Below are 19,141 nucleotides of genomic sequence, written 5' to 3' on the forward strand. Positions count from 1 at the left end.
TCATAGCAGGCTTGTTTTAAAAGGGGGTCCGTCCCTCTTTATCCCTGGTGACACATTTTTCTTGCTGTGTGATGCTCTACTCCCTATGTAGTGCACTACTTTTGAGTGCACCATATAGGGAAGTGCACTATATATAGGGAATAGGGTGCCATTTTGGATACAGACGTGGCCAGCTGACCTGTATGTCTGTGTTCTCATGAATGCCAAGACAAACTAGCCCCATTTCACCCTCACCCATCAGCCCAGAGTTGGCATAGTGGGCATGGGGGTAGAGAGTGCTTCCTGTCTAACCCTCCCCCAACCTTCTCCATATAATTTCCTCTCTTTGTCAAACCCACAGCCGTGGCATGCGGGATAGACACACACGTGCGCACACACGCATTTGCACATGACTAGACTACATCAGACACACTCAAGTGGGTCTTTCCTGTACGCTTGACTCTTATGGAGTCATGAGGTGATATGCGATTCCGTTATGTAAGAGTCTTTTCCCCCAAACATTTATATTTAGCAGGGGTCTCCTCCTACATAGTATTTTCTCAGTGGGTTGCTTGACTTCAACTAAGCTGAGTGCTATCCTCTACTGATTCTATGGAGGGTTGTAGTCGTTAGGTCGCATCTGTACGTTGGCACAATCAATAGCTCCTCACCATTCTGTTTACCTGGCATAGTGATTTGTACATTGTGTTCTATGCATGCTGTGGAGCTCTGTCCTATCCATCCATATGGCAGGCACATCTTGCTTGCTTGCTATTCAATTAATGTCCATACCTCAACACACTACCTACTAGACAGTATTTCAATACAATGACCTTGAGAAACCGATTTCAGCCTTATTTCAGAATACCCTGACCTTGAAGGCTGGTGTATTTTCACCACATATGCAAACCCACATGAGTGCTGACTTCCTGAAAGCGAAATAGCCCTATGAACACGTGTGCTGACTCCTCTTCAGCTGCCTACCATTGTCCCTGCTGCTACTGGGAGAGGCCGTTACCATAGTAACTACACCGCCTCTGTCACTTCCTGTTTTGGGCATGACTCCGCTGCCTGACAAGGGCTGTGATTCCTGTGTTGTCCCACGGTCATGCTCCTATTATTAACAAATAGCCGCTGTGGTGGAACATGGCTGGTTTATGTAGGGCCAAGAAGTCGTTGATAATGTTCTAGCAACTTCCTTGAGCAACTGAAAAGTGTGTTTTGAAAAGCCATGTAAAAGCTTGAGAATAGATTTTTCAAATTCAATTACCTGAATAGTTTGATCGCTGGTCGCTCAGTGCAGTTGACACGCCTGTTTTGTCTTCCAAACAAACTGTATCTCTCAGGGCCTTCCCAAATTGCAACATATTCCATATATAGTGCACTACTTATGAGCAGAGCCTAATGGGACCTGGTCAAAAACAGTGCACTATATAGGGAATAGGGTGCCATTTGAGACTCGACCTCAGTGTTCATACTGAAACATTTCAAACGTCACAATCACTTCCACCACAGATGCTCCAGCCTATCGTAACTGTGTGCTCTTGCCTGCCCCCTCCAGGTCTGTCAGAGGAGTGCAGGGTGCAGACCCCTGCCTTCACAGATGCAGTGCGGCTCCACAGGCAGGCTCAGGGACACTACGGCACCTGGGACATGATGTGTGGAGGGCCACCACAGGTGAGAGGAACACTATGGAGCTGGCTCTAGCTCCTTGAGGACTAAGTCACATTTAGTCAACCTAGTTTAATTTGAATGTATTGTGAATAGGTGATGCTAACACCTTACAGTACTTACAGCAGGTCTGAGTCACGGCCTTAGCTAAACCTCTTGAGTGGTCAGTGCCCATGATGGATGTGAGTCAGGCAGCTGGTGTGTATTTGAGGTCTGTCTTGAGGATTTGTTGACTGTGTCTCAGAGTACAGATGGAAGGAGGAATTGAACTCTCCTCCTGAGGAAAATGTAAGGTTACTTGCATAACATCAGTTCTCTGATATGAGTTAGATACTGTATCTCACATGAGGGATTCACAAGAATCTTATAAGCGCAAAGAACCAATCACAACACATCTGTCAGAGATGGACCAGTCGAGTGGCGAATGAATTGAGCCTCTCCCCTCAAACTAAAGAGTCATTCTCGAGCATGCCGAACGTCCTCACACTCTTGTGAGTAGGGGAATACGGTGAGATCTCACTCATAAAATCAGATAATCAGGGTTACACAAGTAACCTTAAGTCATCTTTCCATTATTAGTTTCAATATCTTGAATGAGGAATATGGCCAACTTGCATATTGCAACATGTTCTCCGAAGCCAGGTAACTACAACATATCAACCCTCAGTGGCCCCGACACTAAGGAACGTATGCACCAAAGAATGTGCAGTGACGTCTAGCTGGTAGAACCTCCTAAAAGTATAAGGGGATGCCCAACAAGCTGTATCGCAAGGGCATCTCCTTGCAGGAGAATTGAACAGTGCCTAAGAAGTAGCCATACCTCTGGTGGCGTGAGGCCTTCTGGAGGCTGGAACGCTTTACTATTATAGGCCAATATAATAGCTTCCGCCATCCAATGTGATAACCGTTGACTGGTTCTGCCCTTGCAGGGAGGCTCCCGTGACCGAGTTGAGTGCCCCATGGTGGCTGTGGGGTTATGGTATGGGCAGGCATCACTTTTTCAGATTCAGTAGAAAGCCTCTTTAGTGTCCTAAATTTTCATAGCTGTGACCTTAATTGCCTACCGTCTGTAAGCTGTTGGTGTCTTAACAACCGTTCCACAGGTGCATGTTCATTAATTGTATATGGTTTATTGAACAAGCATGGTAAACAGTGTTTAAACCCTTTACATTGAAGATCTGAAGTTATTTGGATTTTTACAAATGATCTTTGAAAGACAGGGTCCTGGAAAAGGATTTTTGTTTTTGAGTTTACAATGCTTTTAGTTTTAGATGTTCAGGACATGTTTATTACTGGCCACCCATTCTAAAACGGACTGCAACTCTCTACGTACATATCACAACCTGAAGTCATGGATTACAGGCAACATCTGCACTGAGCTAAAGGCTAAAGTTGGCGCTTTCAAGGAGTAGGGCACTAATCTGGACGCTTAAGAAATTCTGATGCGCATTCCGATGAACCAACAAACAAGCAAGGTGTCAATACAGGACTTAGATCGAATCCTACTATACCTGCTCTGATGCTCGTTGGATGTGGCAGAGCTTGCAAACTATCACGGATTACAAAGGGAAACCCAGCCGAATGCTTGCCCAGTGACACAAGCCTACCAGATGAGCTAAATGCCTTCTATGCTCACTTTGAGACAAGCAACAGTGAACCATGCGTGAGAGCACCAGCTGTTCCAGACAACTGCATGATTACGCTTTCTGTAGCCGACGTGTGTGTAAGACCTTTTAAAGGATAACTTTCACAAGGCCACAGGGCCAGACAGATTACCAGGACGAGTACTCAGAATGCGCTGACCAGCTGGCAAGTGCCTATACTGACATTTTAAACCTCTCTCTTACCCACACTGTAATACCTACATGTTTCAAGCAAACCACCATAGTCCCTGTGTCTAAGAATGCCAAGGTAACCTTTCTAAATGACTATCTTTGAAAGGCTGGTTATGGCTCACAACATCATTATCCTAGAAACCCTGGACCCACTCCAATACGCGTACCGCACCAACTGGTCAACAGATAATGCAATTTCTATGGCACTTCACATCTGCCTTTCCCACCCAGACAAAAGGAACGCCTACATGAGAATTTTGTTCATTGATTGCAGCTCAGTGTTCAACACCATACTGTCCTCTAAGCTCATCACTAAGCTAAGGACTGAACACCTCCCTCTGCAACTGGATCCTGGCCTTCCTGACGGGCCGCTCCCAGGTGGTGAGGGTAGGCAACAACACATTTGCCACTCTGACAGGAAACTGATGGCCTTAACACACCCCCATTCACATCGACGGAGATGTAGTGGAGTGGATCAAGAGCTTCAAGTTCCTCGGTGTCCACATTTACTAATGACCTATCATGGTCCAAACACACCACCACAGTTGTGGGAACGGGCCCTCCGCTCCTCAAAATGTTCTACATCTGCACCATTGAGAGTATCTTGACTTTTCTGCATCACTTCTTGGTATGGCAACTGCTCAGCATCCAACCACAAGGTGCTACAGAGGGTAGTGTGTACACCCCACCAGGCAGTGTCAGAGGAAGGCCCTAAAAATTGTGAGACTCTTTCTGCTACCGTACGGGAAGTGGTACCGGAGCACCAAGTCTGGGACCAAAAGCACCTGAACAGCCCCCCCCCCCCCCCCCTGTTGGTGACTGCAACTTTGCTGCTGGCAACAATTTATGCTTTTTTGCCTATGTTTACTGAGTAAATCAGAGTAGATAGCCACAGCGAATTTACCATGTCTATCAACAGTTGTCAGTGACATTCTATTGAAATGGTTACTTGCATAGTGTAGTCTTTTTTTAAGACATGTAGCTAGCTAGGTAAACAATGAACCATAATCCCAACTCATGACCTTACTACCCTGCATGAATCTGCAGGTAGCTAACCAACCAGGTTCAATGTTAGCTAGCTAACATTAGGTTATAACTAGCAAAGCAAATGGTTCTGAGATACATGTATGATCTGTGTAGTATTATTCGTAACGTTAGCTAGCGAGCCAGCTAGCTAACAGTACACTAACTTGAAATGAAAACGACTTTCTGTTAAAATTAGAAATGTGTAATATCTGAAAATGTGGCTAGCTAGACTATCTTACATGGAATACATGGAATGGACGATTATCCCTGTCACGGTTGCCCTTAGTTTGAAGATGTAATCCGGAGACCGATGCTTTCTCCATCTCCTTAGCTATCATACTCTAATTCCACTGATTTTTCAAAACTCGGTCTGTGTTTTTATGATTCTATTAAAGAATGTGAAACAATGTGTATGTTTACTGCTTTTCATTAAATATTGTATATCATATAGGCCTACATTGTATCTAGGCCTATCTAGTTTTCTACAATGTATTTTTGTTTTAAAGAATATTTTTTTTGTTCTCATTTTTACACCATCCATTAACACAAACCGGTGACAATAAAACATTTATCAACAAAAAATCTTTGCCAATTACCAAAAATTATGGGGCAAAAATAACTAGGTTAGCTAAGCCTTGCAGCGAAGCTAGTCAAGTCTCAGTAGCTAGCTGTGTGCCACTAGCCAACACAGGAGACAAAGGGAAGAAAAAGTGCAAAAGCTCATTATTACCCGACGCGAAAATGTTCCTTTCGGTGAAGTCGCCCAACACAGAAAACGAGTGCTGTAAAACCTGTGCACGGCGGTGTAACCTTGCGACACACCTACAAACAGGAAAACCGATCATATCGAGAAGAGCTTAGAGTAGTACTCTGTGGAAGAGGTGAGAATGACTAGCGGGCTGGCGAGTGGCTCTTCAGTATGAGGGGATGGGGCTCACCTCATTCGCCAGTCGACCCAGCTGTCTCCGACAGACGTGTGGGATTTGGTTCTTCGAGTTTGAGGGTCTGGTGAATCCCTCATTTGAGAGATTGATTGAGAACAGTGTAGAGCACCTCTTTTACCTCACCCACTGTCACAGTTTGAACAGACCCCTGCTTCTCTGGGTGGGGTCTCCTTTGAAAGACTCTTTCAAATTCCCCCTCTGTGTCTTACCCCTGCTTGGGTAGGAACAGTCCACCTACTCAGGCTCAGGTGTGGCCCTGCCTGGGTGGTCTTCCTTTCAAAACGCCTGTTCTTTCTCACTAGCTCCATTTCACTCATTTGTCCTCCCAATTCTCATCAACACAGGGAAAGATGGCTTTTCAGAGCTCTCTCCCTCTCTTTCCTCTGTCTCTGTAGGCCTTGGTCTGTTTTGTGGGACTGGTAATGGTGTTTCTGCTTGGTATAAAGGTAGCAGTAGGGACCAAGTCTTTGTTTACATAGGCAGCCCAATTCTGATATTTTTTTTCAATAATATTTTTTTTTATCAATCAGACCGGTTCTGGAAAGTATCTGAAGTGCTTGGTCAAAATAACAATTAGTGGAAAAAAATATCAGAATTGAGCTGCCTGTGTAAACGTAACCTAAGTGGTGCCATACCCTGAATCACATCACTCTGGGTGCACCTAATTCCTACGGGCCCTTGTCAAAAGTATTGCACTGTAGATGGAATGGGGTGCCATTTGGGGGGGGACACTGTTACTCTGATGTCCTGAAGTGATCGGACTTGCCTAGTATGAGAGACTAAACTTTGAAGGGATCACAGTGTTGGGCATGAGACAGGAGGCACGCATCTGAAATGGCACCCTATTCCCTATATAGTGCACCCTATGTGGACCCTGGTCAAAAGTAGTACACTATATAGGGTGATATTTGGATGGGCACCCTAGATTTACTGTGTCAATATCATGGCCCTATTTAATAACAGCTGTCCTTCCAGGAGTAATAGTGTTTTTCTAGCCTTTGTTGCCTACGTAGGGTTTGCCAAGAGCATTACAGGTGTCCTAAAGCATGTACCTCACCAACCACACAGTAGGCTTCTATGAACATCTAGAGACGAGGGGGAAAAATTCTGCATGTCATGTAGCTAGCCGCTGTGTTCAGCTCCAATCTGTTGTCTGGACCGCATTGAGACGATTATTCAAGTATGTCAAAAGCAGAGTGGGCCAAATCGAGCTCCGGTTCAAGCATATTAAATCGTATTAAAACTTGAGTTATGGTTTTATATTCTGCAGCCAAAGCAAGCCAGGCCTACTACACATGTAGATGGATAAAGACTGTAAGGCTGTGTTCTGTATCCTTGTTGTCCTCTTTAAGAGATGGGTTGGGTGGGGTGTGCATATTTACACATGTTAAACCACTTCCTCAGAACTATCATGTCAAACTTGTTTTCAGTTTCCCTTATGATTTCACTGGAAGTCGGACGTGTGTGTGTGTGTGTGTGTGTTATCCATAGATGTTGGTCTTCCCCATGTGAATGAACCAACAGTGTGTTTCGAATGATTATTAGCTGTCTGGTGACATGTTTGACTGTTTAGTGTAGGGTTGTATTCATTAGGCTACATGGTAGTAAAACCTTTTTTTTCCGTGTCCGTTCCTAATGAATGAATCCCAGTTTAGTCTTATTGGAGGAGCTTTGGGAAGGTAAATGAAGAGTTATTGAGCACAGAGTGTGTTGTGTGCCAGACTGTGCATGGGCTGGGTCCTGGGTAGGGGCAGTAAGCACTTTTCCTGTCTCCCTCCAGCTAGTTTCAATCGCCCCCCAGTGTGTCTACCAACACGCAACACAGGAAAAAGGGAACATAGGGCCAGTGTTTGTGCTGCAGGGCGGGGGCTGCTTGCTTGTTTTTCTTAGGGTTCGGGAAACATTTGGCCTACTCCTGTGACAAACCCGTCCCGCGTATACAGTACCAGTCAAAAGTTTTTGGACCCACCTACTCATTCAAGGGTTTTTCTTTATTTTGACTATTTTCTACATTGTAGAATAATAGTGAAGACAACTCTGGAATCCTGTAGTAACCAAAAAAGTGTTAAACAAATCAACAACAACAAAAAATAATTAAAAATGCAGAGTGGGCAAAGCAGTCATCAAGGCAAAAAGGGTGGCTACTTTGAAGAATCTCAACAACAACAAAAATATTTTGATTTAACACTTTTTTTTGGTTCCTACATGATTCCATATGTGTTATTTCATAGTTTAGATGTCTTCACTATTATTCTACAATGTAGAAAATAGTCAAAATAAAGAACCTGCAATGTACAAACTTGGTACTGTATGTTGGCATATAAACTATAGTTGTTTACCAGTGAAATGTATGCTGGAATATGTTTTGTATCTACCCCTATGTGATTCTGACCAAGAACTGAGAGCAACTAGACTGGTGAGGTGTACTACTAGTACAGTACTGTCTAGTAGTATCCTCTATAATTTCTTATATCAAACAAGAACACGACCCAGAAGATGACGTACACTGCCGTTGTTTGTATTGTGTAACAAAGCCAGGGGTTTGTTTTCTGAAACACAATGGGGGGGAACTCATTTTTCTGTGATTTTTACCCCTGAGGACTGGACCTTCATCCCTCTGCTCTGGCCGTAGCTGTGGCTCATGAGTAAACCACCATCTGGCCATATTGTGTAACGCCACACCCTACGTGGATGTGGATAATTGTGGATGTAATTCAAATGGGACAATCAGGCCCGGTATAATTTGGGCTTTAAAGACATGGTCCTGAACTTTGGTGACTAGTAAACCTCCTGCTTTGGGCTGGATTTGTCAATGTGTAGTTTATACATGCATAGTGTATGAGCAGAATTAGTGTCTTACCTCAATTAGCCACGAAATCCCTAGTTTGAAAGGGACTGTTTTCTGGAAGCTGTGTGGCACCTTTTTCCCCTGCATTTCCCCCCACGTGGGCCAGCTCCCTAGCAATTTGAGTTTCAGCCAATGAGCTTCGGTAACTGAAAGGTGGCTGGATCGAATCGCCAAGCTGACAAGGTTAAAAAAAAATCTGTCTTTCTGCCCCTGAACAAGGCAGTTGTCCTACCGGGAAACAGTGGGTTGTCATTGTAAATAAGAATTTGTTCTTAACTGACTTGCCTAGTTAAATAAAGGTTAAATAAAAAATTGGCCTTTCAAGTGAGTGACTGTGTATGATGGGTTGGATTGGAGGAGGGGTGGACTGAGGTGTGTGTTCAGTGTTTGAGTGACTTTTTTAAAATGTTTGCTGTAAATCTAGTGAGGCGGATGCGCTGCAGGTAAAAAGCTGTGTGTGTGTGTGCCTGTAAGCACCTTTTTATAATGCAGAACCACTAATGAGCAAAGGGAAATGGAGAACTGGCCCTCTGACAAACCCAATCCCAGCAGATGTATCTGTTTGGAGTGTGTGTGTGTATTTTAATGCATGTTAGGGAGAAAATAGTCTCATGACACTCTGGGTGAGAGATTAGGGTGTAAAATACCATGCTACTGTATATGAATACATATATTACATGACTTAATTATTTAATGCAGAATGAATCAATTTAATGACCCATGATATTAGTTACATAGTGGTCAAACTGCATCCTGTCTCAGACACTGACCTGAAGGTTTCTTTAATAGCACTATGCACACACAGATTTCTGTTATACACTGCATTTGGGAAGTATTCAGACCTTTGACCTTTGCCACATTTTTACGTTACCGCCGTATTCTAAAATGTATTGTTTCTCATCTACACACAATACCACAATGTCAAAGCAAAAACAGCTTTTTAGAATTTTGAGCAAATGTATTACTAATAAAAAAATTAAATATCACATTTACACAAGTATTCAGACCCTTTACTCAGTACTTTGTCGAATAATCTTTTGGCAGCGATTACAGCCTTGTCTTCGGTATGACACGACAAGCTTGGCACACCTGTATTTGGGAAGTTTGCTTTGGCACACCTGTCTTGGCTGTGTGCTTAGGGTCGTTGTCCTGTTGGAAGAATCTCTCTGTATTGCACAAACATTCCCTCCAGCATGAAGCTGCCACCGTGCTGCACCTTAGGGATGGTGCCAGGTTTCCTCCAGACGTGGCGCTTGGCATTCAGGCCAAAGACTTCAATCTCCCTTTCATCAGACCAGAGAATCTTGTTTCTTATGGTCAGAGTCCTTTAGGTGCCTTTTGGGGAAACTCCAAGCGGGGTGTCTTGTGCCTTTTATTGAGGCGTGGCTTCCATCTGGCCACTCTACCATAAAGCCCTGATTGGTGGATTGCTGCAGAGATGGTTGGCCTTCTGGAAGGTTCTCCCATCTCCACAGGGAAACTCTGGAGCTCTGTCAGAGTGACCTTCGGGTTCTAGGTCACCTCTCTGACCAAGGCCCTTCTCCCCCGATTGCTCAGTTTAGCAGGGCGGCCAGCTCCAGGAAGAGTCTTGGTGATTCCAAACTTCTTCCATTTAAGAATGATGGAGCCCACTGTGTTCTTGGGGACCTTCAATGCTGCAGAAATGTTTTGGTACCCTTCCCCAGATCTGTGCCTTGACATAATTCTCTCTCGATGCTCTACGGACAATTCCTTCAACCTCATGGCTTGGTTTTTGCTCTGACAGGCGCTGTCAACTGTGGGACCTTATATAGACAGGTGTGTGCCTTTCCAAATCATGTCCAATCAATTGAATTTACAGGAGAACTCCAAGTTGTGGAAACATCTCAAGGATGATCAATGGAAACCGGATGCACCTGAACTCAATATTGCAAAGGGTCTGAATTCTTATGTACATTTAATTTTTTATTTGTAAAATATTTGCAAACATTTCTAAAAACCCTGTTTTCACTTTGTCATTATGGGGTATTGTGTGTAGATGTTTTCCATTTATTTTATGTAACTAGGCAAGTTGGTTAAGAGCAATTTCTTATTTACAATGATTGGCCCGGACGATGCTGGGCCAATTGTCCGCCGCCCTATGGGACTCCCGATCACGGCCGGTTGTGATACAGCTCGGGATCGAACCAGGGTCTGTAGTGATACCTCTAGCACTACACTGCAGTGCCTTAGACTGCTGCGCCACTCGGGAGCCCAGATTGATGGGATTTTTATAAAAAACTATTTTTATAATAAGGCTAATGTAATAAAATGTAGAAAAAGTCTAGGTCTGAGTACTTTCTAAATGCACTGTAGATGTGTGGTAGTAGATTAGTGGCCAGAGGGCACACACTTAATGTGTTGTGAAATGTATTCTAATGTTTTAAATTGTAGAACTGCCTTAATTTTGCTGGACCCCAGGAAGAGTAGCTGCTGCCTTGGCAGGAGCTAATGGGGATCCATAATAAATACAACATACAAAATAGGAATATTGTGAACAGCTCCTCACTCATACATTTAGCAATTATTATGTTGTGTAAAGGTGCCACATATTACTGTGAGCCCTGGTCAAAGTAGTGCACTATATAGGGAATAGGGTGCCATTTGGGATGGACTCATGTACTGAACCTGCATACTCTTGTGCAAACACACCAGTCAACCCATTCATGTAGGTGACTCTGAAGTGGTTGTGCTCTTCAGGTTGCCAGTTAGTTGTGTGTTTGTTCCCGTTCTGTTTGAAATGTCACAAAGATTAAGACTGACACAACACCTTGTCATTTTCTCTGTTGTGGAAACACCGAACTCTAACAACAAAGCCTCTCAAGTCTCATATGCTTTTACTAGGTGCCAAGTCCTGCCAGCCACTAGTTACTTCTCTTGGTTACTCATACAGGCACATCCTATACACACACTTTAAAGATTGTGTAAGTGATTAATGCAGTGTGTGTGTGTGTTTAGATCCTAGCCAACTTAGTGATGGAGACCCTCTACCCAGAGCTGAGGAATCTGATTGGTCCTCGTCTGAAGGGGAAGATACAACAGAGACAGAGGAACTGGATGCTGGTGAGTTGTTCTACCTACGCGCTGCACTCTGTTCTTTCCCAGGCCCCAGAGGTTTCCCTGAGCACACTGTTTTTCCTGTTCAGGTCACATAGTCTGGAAAACTCCTGGCCCAACATCCCTGATCAAATGGCACCCTATTCCCTACATACAGTGCCTTGCAAAAGTATTCGGCCCCCTTGAACTTTGCGACCTTTTGCCACATTTCAGGCTTCAAACATAAAGATATAAAACTGTATTTTTTTGTGAAGAATCAACAACAAGTGGGACACAATCATGAAGTGGAACGACATTTATTGGATATTTCAAACTTTTTTAACAAATCAAAAACTGAAAAATTGGGCGTGCAAAATTATTCAGCCCCTTTACTTTCAGTGCAGCAAACTCTCTCCAGAAGTTCAGTGAGGATCTCTGAATGATCCAATGTTGACCTAAATAACTAATGATGATAAATACAATCCATCTGTGTGTAATCAAGTCTCCGTATAAATGCACCTGCACTGTGATAGTCTCAGAGGTCCGTTAAAAGCGCAGAGAGCATCATGAAGAACAAGGAGCACACCAGGCAGGTCCGATATACTGTTGTGAAGAAGTTTAAAGCTGGATTTGGATACAAAAAGATTTCCCAAGCTTTAAACATCCCAAGGAGCACTGTGCAAGCGATAATATTGAAATGGAAGGAGTATCAGACCACTGCAAATCTACCAAGACCTGGCCGTCCCTCAACTTTCAGCTCATACAAGAAGAAGACTGATCAGAGATGCAGCCAAGAGGCCCATGATCACTCTGGATGAACTGCAGAGATCTACAGCTGAGGTGGGAGACTCTGTCCATAGGACAACAATCAGTCGTATATTGCACAAATCTGGCCTTTATGGAAGAGTGGCAAGAAGAAAGCCATTTCTTAAAGATATCCATAAAAAGTGTTGTTTAAAGTTTGCCACGAGCCACCTGGGAGACACACCAAACATGTGGAAGAAGGTGCTCTGGTCAGATGAAACTAAAATTGAACTTTTTGGCAACAATGCAAAACGTTATGTTTGGCGTAAAAGCAACACAGCTGAACACACCATCCCCACTGTCAAACATGGTGGGGGCAGCATCATGGTTTGGGCCTGCTTTTCTTCAGCAGGGACAGGGAAGATGGTTAAAATTGATGGGAAGATGGATGGAGCCAAATACAGGACCATTCTGGAAGAAAACCTGATGGAGTCTGCAAAAGACCTGAGACTGGGACGGAGATTTGTCTTCCAACAAGACAATGATCCAAAACATAAAGCAAAATCTACAATGGAATGGTTCAAAAATAAACATATCCAGGTGTTAGAATGGCCAAGTCAAAGTCCAGACCTGAATCCAATCGAGAATCTGTGGAAAGAACTGAAAACTGCTGTTCACAAATGCTCTCCATCCAACCTCACTGAGCTCGAGCTGTTTTGCAAGGAGGAATGGGAAAAATTTCAGTCTCTCGATGTGCAAAACTGATAGAGACATACCCCAAGCGACTTACAGCTGTAATCGCAGCAAAAGGTGGCGCTACAAAGTATTAACTTAAGGGGGCTGAATAATTTTGCACGCCCAATTTTTCAGTCTTTGATTTGTTAAAAAAGTTTGAAATATCCAATAAATGTCGTTCCACTTCATGATTGTGTCCCACTTGTTGTTGATTCTTCACAAATAAATACAGTTTTATATCTTTATGTTTGAAGCCTGAAATGTGGCAAAAGGTCGCAAAGTTCAAGGGGGCCAAATACTTTCGCAAGGCACTGTAGTGCACTACTTTTGACCAGCCTACACGTGCATTATGTGCCCTGGTCAAAGGTTGTGGAATAGGGTGGCATCTGGGACAACCCTTTCTCTCCCTGTCCCTCTCCAGATCTCTGAGGCGGTGTATAAGCAGGTGTTGTCTCAGACCCAGGCCCAATACGAGGCTCTCGTCCAGGCCTGTGAGGTAGAGACGCCCCGTCTAGACGCCGCTCTACGCACAGACATGGACCAGATTATCACCTCCAAGGAACACGTCAGCGGCAAGATCCGCGGTGAGAGGCGCGTCCTGGCGAGCACACATGCACACGCTTTAAAAAAAAATATCCTGACACCCTCTCACCTCGTGTTGTGACACAGCAGCACCCACAGGAAACACTCCTTACACTTTTCACACACACAGGCTGTGATGCAGTGTGTCGACTTAATCACAGTGCGTTAGTTGTCTCAACGATGGCACTTTTTCAGTCCAACCGTCTAGTGGATAGTCAAGGGAATTACCTAAGTGTTTACGCTGTAAAATTAGCAATGCTGTAATGCTCCTCAACAAAGGGGCCATTGTTAGCAACGGTTTGTCATTTCTAGTGTTTGTGGTTTGTTGAGTGCAGTTAGATCAGTCATTGAATGCGTCCCCAATGGCACCTATTCCCTACATAGTGCACTACTTTTGACAATCCCTATCTCTTAGTCAAAAGTAGTGTGCACTATGTAGGGAATAAAGTGCCATTTGGGATAGAAGGGTCTTATCCCGCACTCCTTATCCCTTACGCTCATCTCTCGCCTCGCTCTCTCATCCCTCTCGCCCCTCTCTCTCATCCCTCTCGCCCCTCTCTCTCATCCCTCTCGCCCCTCTCTCATCTCTCTGCCTTCCTGCTCTAACATTTTCTCTTATGTTTTGTTTCCCATGGAGACAATGTTGAAGGACTGCATTCCTTGGATGACACTGGAGGCCAGGGCTCACATGTCCTGTGTTTATTAGTGTGTGTGTGTATGGAATATTTGTGTCCATTACTGTTTTTATTAGGTTTTGTATTTAGTTACACTACAGTAACTGGGCACATATAGCATACAGTCCCTTCAGAAAGTATTCATGCCCCTTGACTTATTCCACATTTTTAGACAGAATTCAAAATGGATTAAGTAGACTGGTTTTCTCACCCATCTACATATAGTACCCCATAATGACAAAGTATAAACATGTTTTTAGAACATGGTGCACATTTATTGAAAATGAAATACAGACTTGTCTCATTTACATAAGTATTCACCAGAGTCAATACTTTGTAGAAGCATCTTTGGCAGCAATTACAGCTGAGTCTTTCTGGTTAAGTCTCTAAGGGCTTTCCACACCTGGATTGTGCAACATTTGCCCATTATTCTTTTCAATATTCTTCAAGATCTATCAAATTGGTTGTTGATCATTGCTAGAAAACCATTTTCAGGTCTTGCTGTAGATTTAAGTCAAAACTGTAACTCGGCCACTCAGGAACATTCACTGTCTTCTTGGTAAGCAACTTCAGTGTAGATTTGGCTTTGTGTTTTAGGTTATTGTCCTGCTGAAAGCTGAATTCACCTCCCAGTGTCTGGTGGAAAGCAGATTTAACCAGGTTCCTGCTTAGCTCAATTCCGTTTTCTATTTTTATCCTGAAAAACTCCCAAGCATACCCATTTCATGCTGACCTCACCGATCACATCGCAAAATGAATGTACACATGTTATTCAATCATTGCACCCACGTCTGCGTAGCTAGGCACTAAAACAGAACTTGGTTCTATTTGTGACACGTGACGCGCTGCAAGTCCTGCCTCTCCCATCTCCTCATTGATTTTTAGGAGCAAATATCCACGTGGGAGATTAAAAGATGAACTGAGGTCCACACTCCAGTCCAGTTGGTGGTGGTAATGCACCTTAAAGTTGGTTGCCAACCTCCATATAAGTCAGAAGAAGCCTGAAGGAGGGGAGATTACTAGAAACAAACTTTTCTGTGGATTAATTGTCAGAGTAGAGGACTTTGTGAATTTCAGGTAAAATAACAAACCAATGTTTATATCCCAGGACAAATTAGCAAGCTAGCTAGCTAGCTAAATTGCCTTAAATGTTTCATGCTTTTCGACCTTTCCCCAAATGAATATAGTCGGTTCAGAATTTGTTTTGAAATTTCAACCTGCGTGTCCTGATTGCGTCTGCTGTGTATGGACAAAATCAATATGCGCGCGATGGCGCACAAGCGAGAGCAGTCTGGTCAGCATGTTAGGCTTGGGCGGAATCCAGATTGCCATACTGAACACAAGGGGCGCTGTTATCAAACCCTATGAAATAACACATATGGAATCATGTAGTAACCAACAAAGTGTTAAACAAATCAAAATATATTTTAGATTCTTCAAAGGAGCCAGCCTTTGCCTTGATGACAGCTTTGCACACTTGGCATTCTCTCAACCAGCTTCATGAGGTAGTCACCTGGAATGCATTTCAATTAACAGGTGTGCCTTGTTAAAAGTTAATTTGTGTAATTTCTACAATGTAAAAAATTAAGAATGAGTAGGTGTTCTAGAACTTTAGACCGATAGTGTATATACTGAACAAAAAATATAAATGTGGCGATTACAGTTCATATAAGGAAATCAGGCAATAGAAATAAATTAATTCGGCCCTAATCTATGGATTTCACATGACAGGGCAGGGGTGCAGCCATGGGTGGGCCATGGCATAGGCTAGTTTTCCACCAAAAAAGGGCTTAATTACCGACTTAAATACCCCTCAGCTGGCACATGGCACATGCTGCGCAACAGTGAGCGACTCACAAGGCTCCGGTCTCTTGTCGTTGTGTGCTTGTAAACAAACGCCACGTGACATGGGACTACATACAGTAAGCTTGATAATAATTTGACAGGTGAAATTAAGAATGCAATTTTCTTTATTTCCAAAGATATTGCACAAGTTGACTGCAGGTATTTACTTAAAGTAGCTACAAATATTCAAAAGTATTAAACTTCAAAGAATGCATGTCTTGGAATATATTTTCTGCACTTCCTTTTCATTCTGTCATTTAGGTTAGTATTGTGGAGTAACTACTATGTTGTTAATCCATACTCAGGTTTCTAAAGCCATTCAACTTTGTAACTGGTTTAAATTCACCAACTGAGTTAGGAAGGACGCCTGTACCTTTGTAGTGACTGGATGTATTGATACACCATCCAAAGTGTATTTAATAACTTTGCCATGCTCAAAGGCATATTCGATGTCTGCTTTTTTTTTTTTTTTTACCCATCTACCAATAGGTGCCTTTTCTTTGCGAGGCATTGGAAAATCTCCCTGGTCTTTGTGGTTAAATCTGTTTGAAATTCACTGCTTGACTGAGGGACCTTACAGAAAATTGTATGTGTGGGGTACAAAGATGAGGTAGTCATTCACAGATCATGTTAAACACTTTTTTTGTGCCTGCTGTCTCAACCTCTGAGTGCTCGGCTCTGAAAAGCCAACTGACATTTACTCCTGAGGTGCTGACCTGTTGCACCCTCTATAACCACTGTAATTATTATTTGACCCTGATGGTCATCTATGAACATTTGAACATCAATCTGGCGTTAATGGCCATGTTCTCTTATCTCCACCCCTCAGAGCCTGGTTCCTCTAGGTTTCTTCCTAGGTTCTGGCCTTTCTAGGGAGTTTTTCCTAGCCACTTTGCTTCTACATCTGCAAAACTCTTTGGGGTTTTAGGCTGGGTTTGTGTATAATCACTTTGTGACATATGCTGATGTAAAAAAAAATAGTTTTATAAATGCATGTGATTGACTGATGTAGTTCTTACCAGAGGTGTGGCAATGCTTACCTACGTTTGGCATAGCAGTCTGTCTGTTCCACCTTCACTTTGTCATGGTTGTCTCCTGTGCCAGAACAGTTGATCGGAGATCTGATTACAATACTCGCATGTTTTGTGTGGAAATGACTGACAACTGTTCATGACTTTGTTAGTTGGACATTTAGGCCTACAGTAGCAGCCAGGTTAGTAGTACTTTATATCATGGCTGCATCATTTCTCCATTTCAGTCACAGGTTTGACGGCAAATTATATTTTGGTTCCTTTTCTCCAGACTTTTCAGTCGGATGTCTCTGGGTAATGCTTGGTATTACTGTGGTCTTGAAGTGTGGGTGTTTACTGTCTACTGACCATGGGGACTAACCGTACTCCTTATTGTCTCCTCCACCCCCCCACCTTCCATAGCTCTGGTGTTGCCCAGGGCAGAGCAGCTCCTTCGGCGCAGCGTCCAGCCCTACGTCAGCTCCATCCTGGAAGCCTTGATGGAGCCCACCAGCAGAGGCTTCTCCGAGGTCCGAGACGTCTTCTTCAGAGAGCTGGTGGAGGTCAGCAAGAACACACTCAACGGAGGGGGCAAGGACAAACTGGGGGAGGTGAGTGGACCACCGGAGGACTTGAAGACACAAGTTGGAGTTCACGCCTACTGTCCTTGGTGACCTCTGTGACTGTTCTATAAAATGTACTGAGGATCTGTTGAAGTGCTCGGTGTTGTCATGTCCTCAACTCATCTCGGTCCGTCTCTTTCCCCCCTCCTCTCTCTGCCCTCCCTCTCTCCCTTTTTCTCGCTCTCCCTACTCTCTCTCGCCTTTCTCCCCCTCCCCTCTCTCAGCACATGGAGAAGATCTCTATGCTGGCGTTCCACCCGGTGAAGATGCAGAGCTGCTATGAGAAGGTGGAGCAGCTGAGTCTGGAAGGGCTGCAGCAGAGATTTGATGTGTCCAGCCCCTCCGTGTTCGTCCAGAGGGCTCAGATCCTCATGAGAGAGGTGAGATCTTAACCCACAAATTCCACTACCTGGTGGGTATGAAGCTGCCACATGAGACTACCAACACTGTAGTTATTGTTCTTACTGCACTTTGTGACGGATTGTAGCGGTACCATCTGGTGGTGAGAGAGGGTATTTCATTGAACAACATAGGAACTCCACCGAATGAGCTACGTGAGATCGTTGACGATCTGTCTTTTCCCCCAGTGTATCACTAATGTCCTCTCTCCTCTGTGTAAAAGCAAATGGACAACGCTGTGTACACGTTCGAACAGCTGCTGCACCAGAGTCTGGAAGAAAAGGACCAGAGAGGAGAGAACCTGTGTAAGACCATCCAATGCTGCCAGGACAGAGTTCTGAAGGTTAGTTAGACTGAGGGGGGATAAGGATGAAGGTGAATGACTGATTTGATTGAAGGATTAAGAATAGATTGGCCATTAATACGGTTGGAAAGTTTTTCCCAAAATTCTGGTTGGAGGATTCCAGATTTCCTGCTTATTCCCTCCTGATTCCGGGAAAAATCCAATCGGTAGACCATCAAAAAGAGTCTTAATGTCTTCTGTCTGCGTCCCTCTGTCTGTCCCTGTCAGAAATATGACTATGACAGTAGCACGGTGCGTAAGAAGTTCTTCAGAGAGGCCCTGCTACAGATCATCATCCCCTACATGCTGAAGCAGCTGGCTCCCTCATGCCATCCGGTGAGGCTCACTGGTTTTAAGTCTCTTTTTCCAGCTATCCTAGTCTCCTAAGACACAGATACCCCTCACACTCTAGCCACCCCTTTACTCTATGGTTCTGTCTCATATGGAACCCTGTAAAATATTTAGGCTCTGGTCAAAAGTAGTGCACTATATAAGGGACTGGGGTGCCACTTGGGACGTTACCTATGTCTAGTGCATTAGTCTGTAACAACATCTCTCCTCCCTCTCAGGACCTCCCTCCCTTCCAGGAGCTGATCTTTGAGGACTTCTCCCGGTTCATCCTGGTGGAGAACATGTTTGAGGAGGTGGTGCTGCAGTCTGTCACCAAGGACATCATGATGGGTGAGTGGTGGACACTGGACACGCATTGGAGACACTGGCCCGGCATAGGCTAGACCATTTGTAAAGCATCTCCGGGTAGGACTGCTAGTCTAGGATCTTTTTTGTATTTTTTTTTTTAGAGCACACTTATGATTATATAGACAGGACC

The 19,141-nt window shown here is 43.9% G+C and overlaps 1 protein-coding gene across 1 annotated transcript in view; it reads left to right on the forward strand.

Moving 5' to 3' along the window:
* Positions 1-19,141, forward strand: part of LOC139388797 (protein Niban 2-like) — a 62,923-nt gene that overhangs the window by 41,070 nt on the left and 2,712 nt on the right. Inside the window, exons 6-13 of the mRNA XM_071135717.1 lie at positions 1,541-1,656; positions 11,280-11,384; positions 13,258-13,420; positions 17,371-17,558; positions 17,795-17,950; positions 18,193-18,312; positions 18,541-18,648; positions 18,882-18,993. Of these exons, the coding sequence (XP_070991818.1) occupies positions 1,541-1,656; positions 11,280-11,384; positions 13,258-13,420; positions 17,371-17,558; positions 17,795-17,950; positions 18,193-18,312; positions 18,541-18,648; positions 18,882-18,993 (1,068 nt within the window). The remainder of the gene's footprint in view (positions 1-1,540; positions 1,657-11,279; positions 11,385-13,257; positions 13,421-17,370; positions 17,559-17,794; positions 17,951-18,192; positions 18,313-18,540; positions 18,649-18,881; positions 18,994-19,141) is intronic.

This window comes from Oncorhynchus clarkii, chromosome 29 (genome assembly GCF_045791955.1).
Source record: "Oncorhynchus clarkii lewisi isolate Uvic-CL-2024 chromosome 29, UVic_Ocla_1.0, whole genome shotgun sequence".
NCBI classification, from domain to species: Eukaryota; Metazoa; Chordata; class Actinopteri; order Salmoniformes; family Salmonidae; genus Oncorhynchus; species Oncorhynchus clarkii.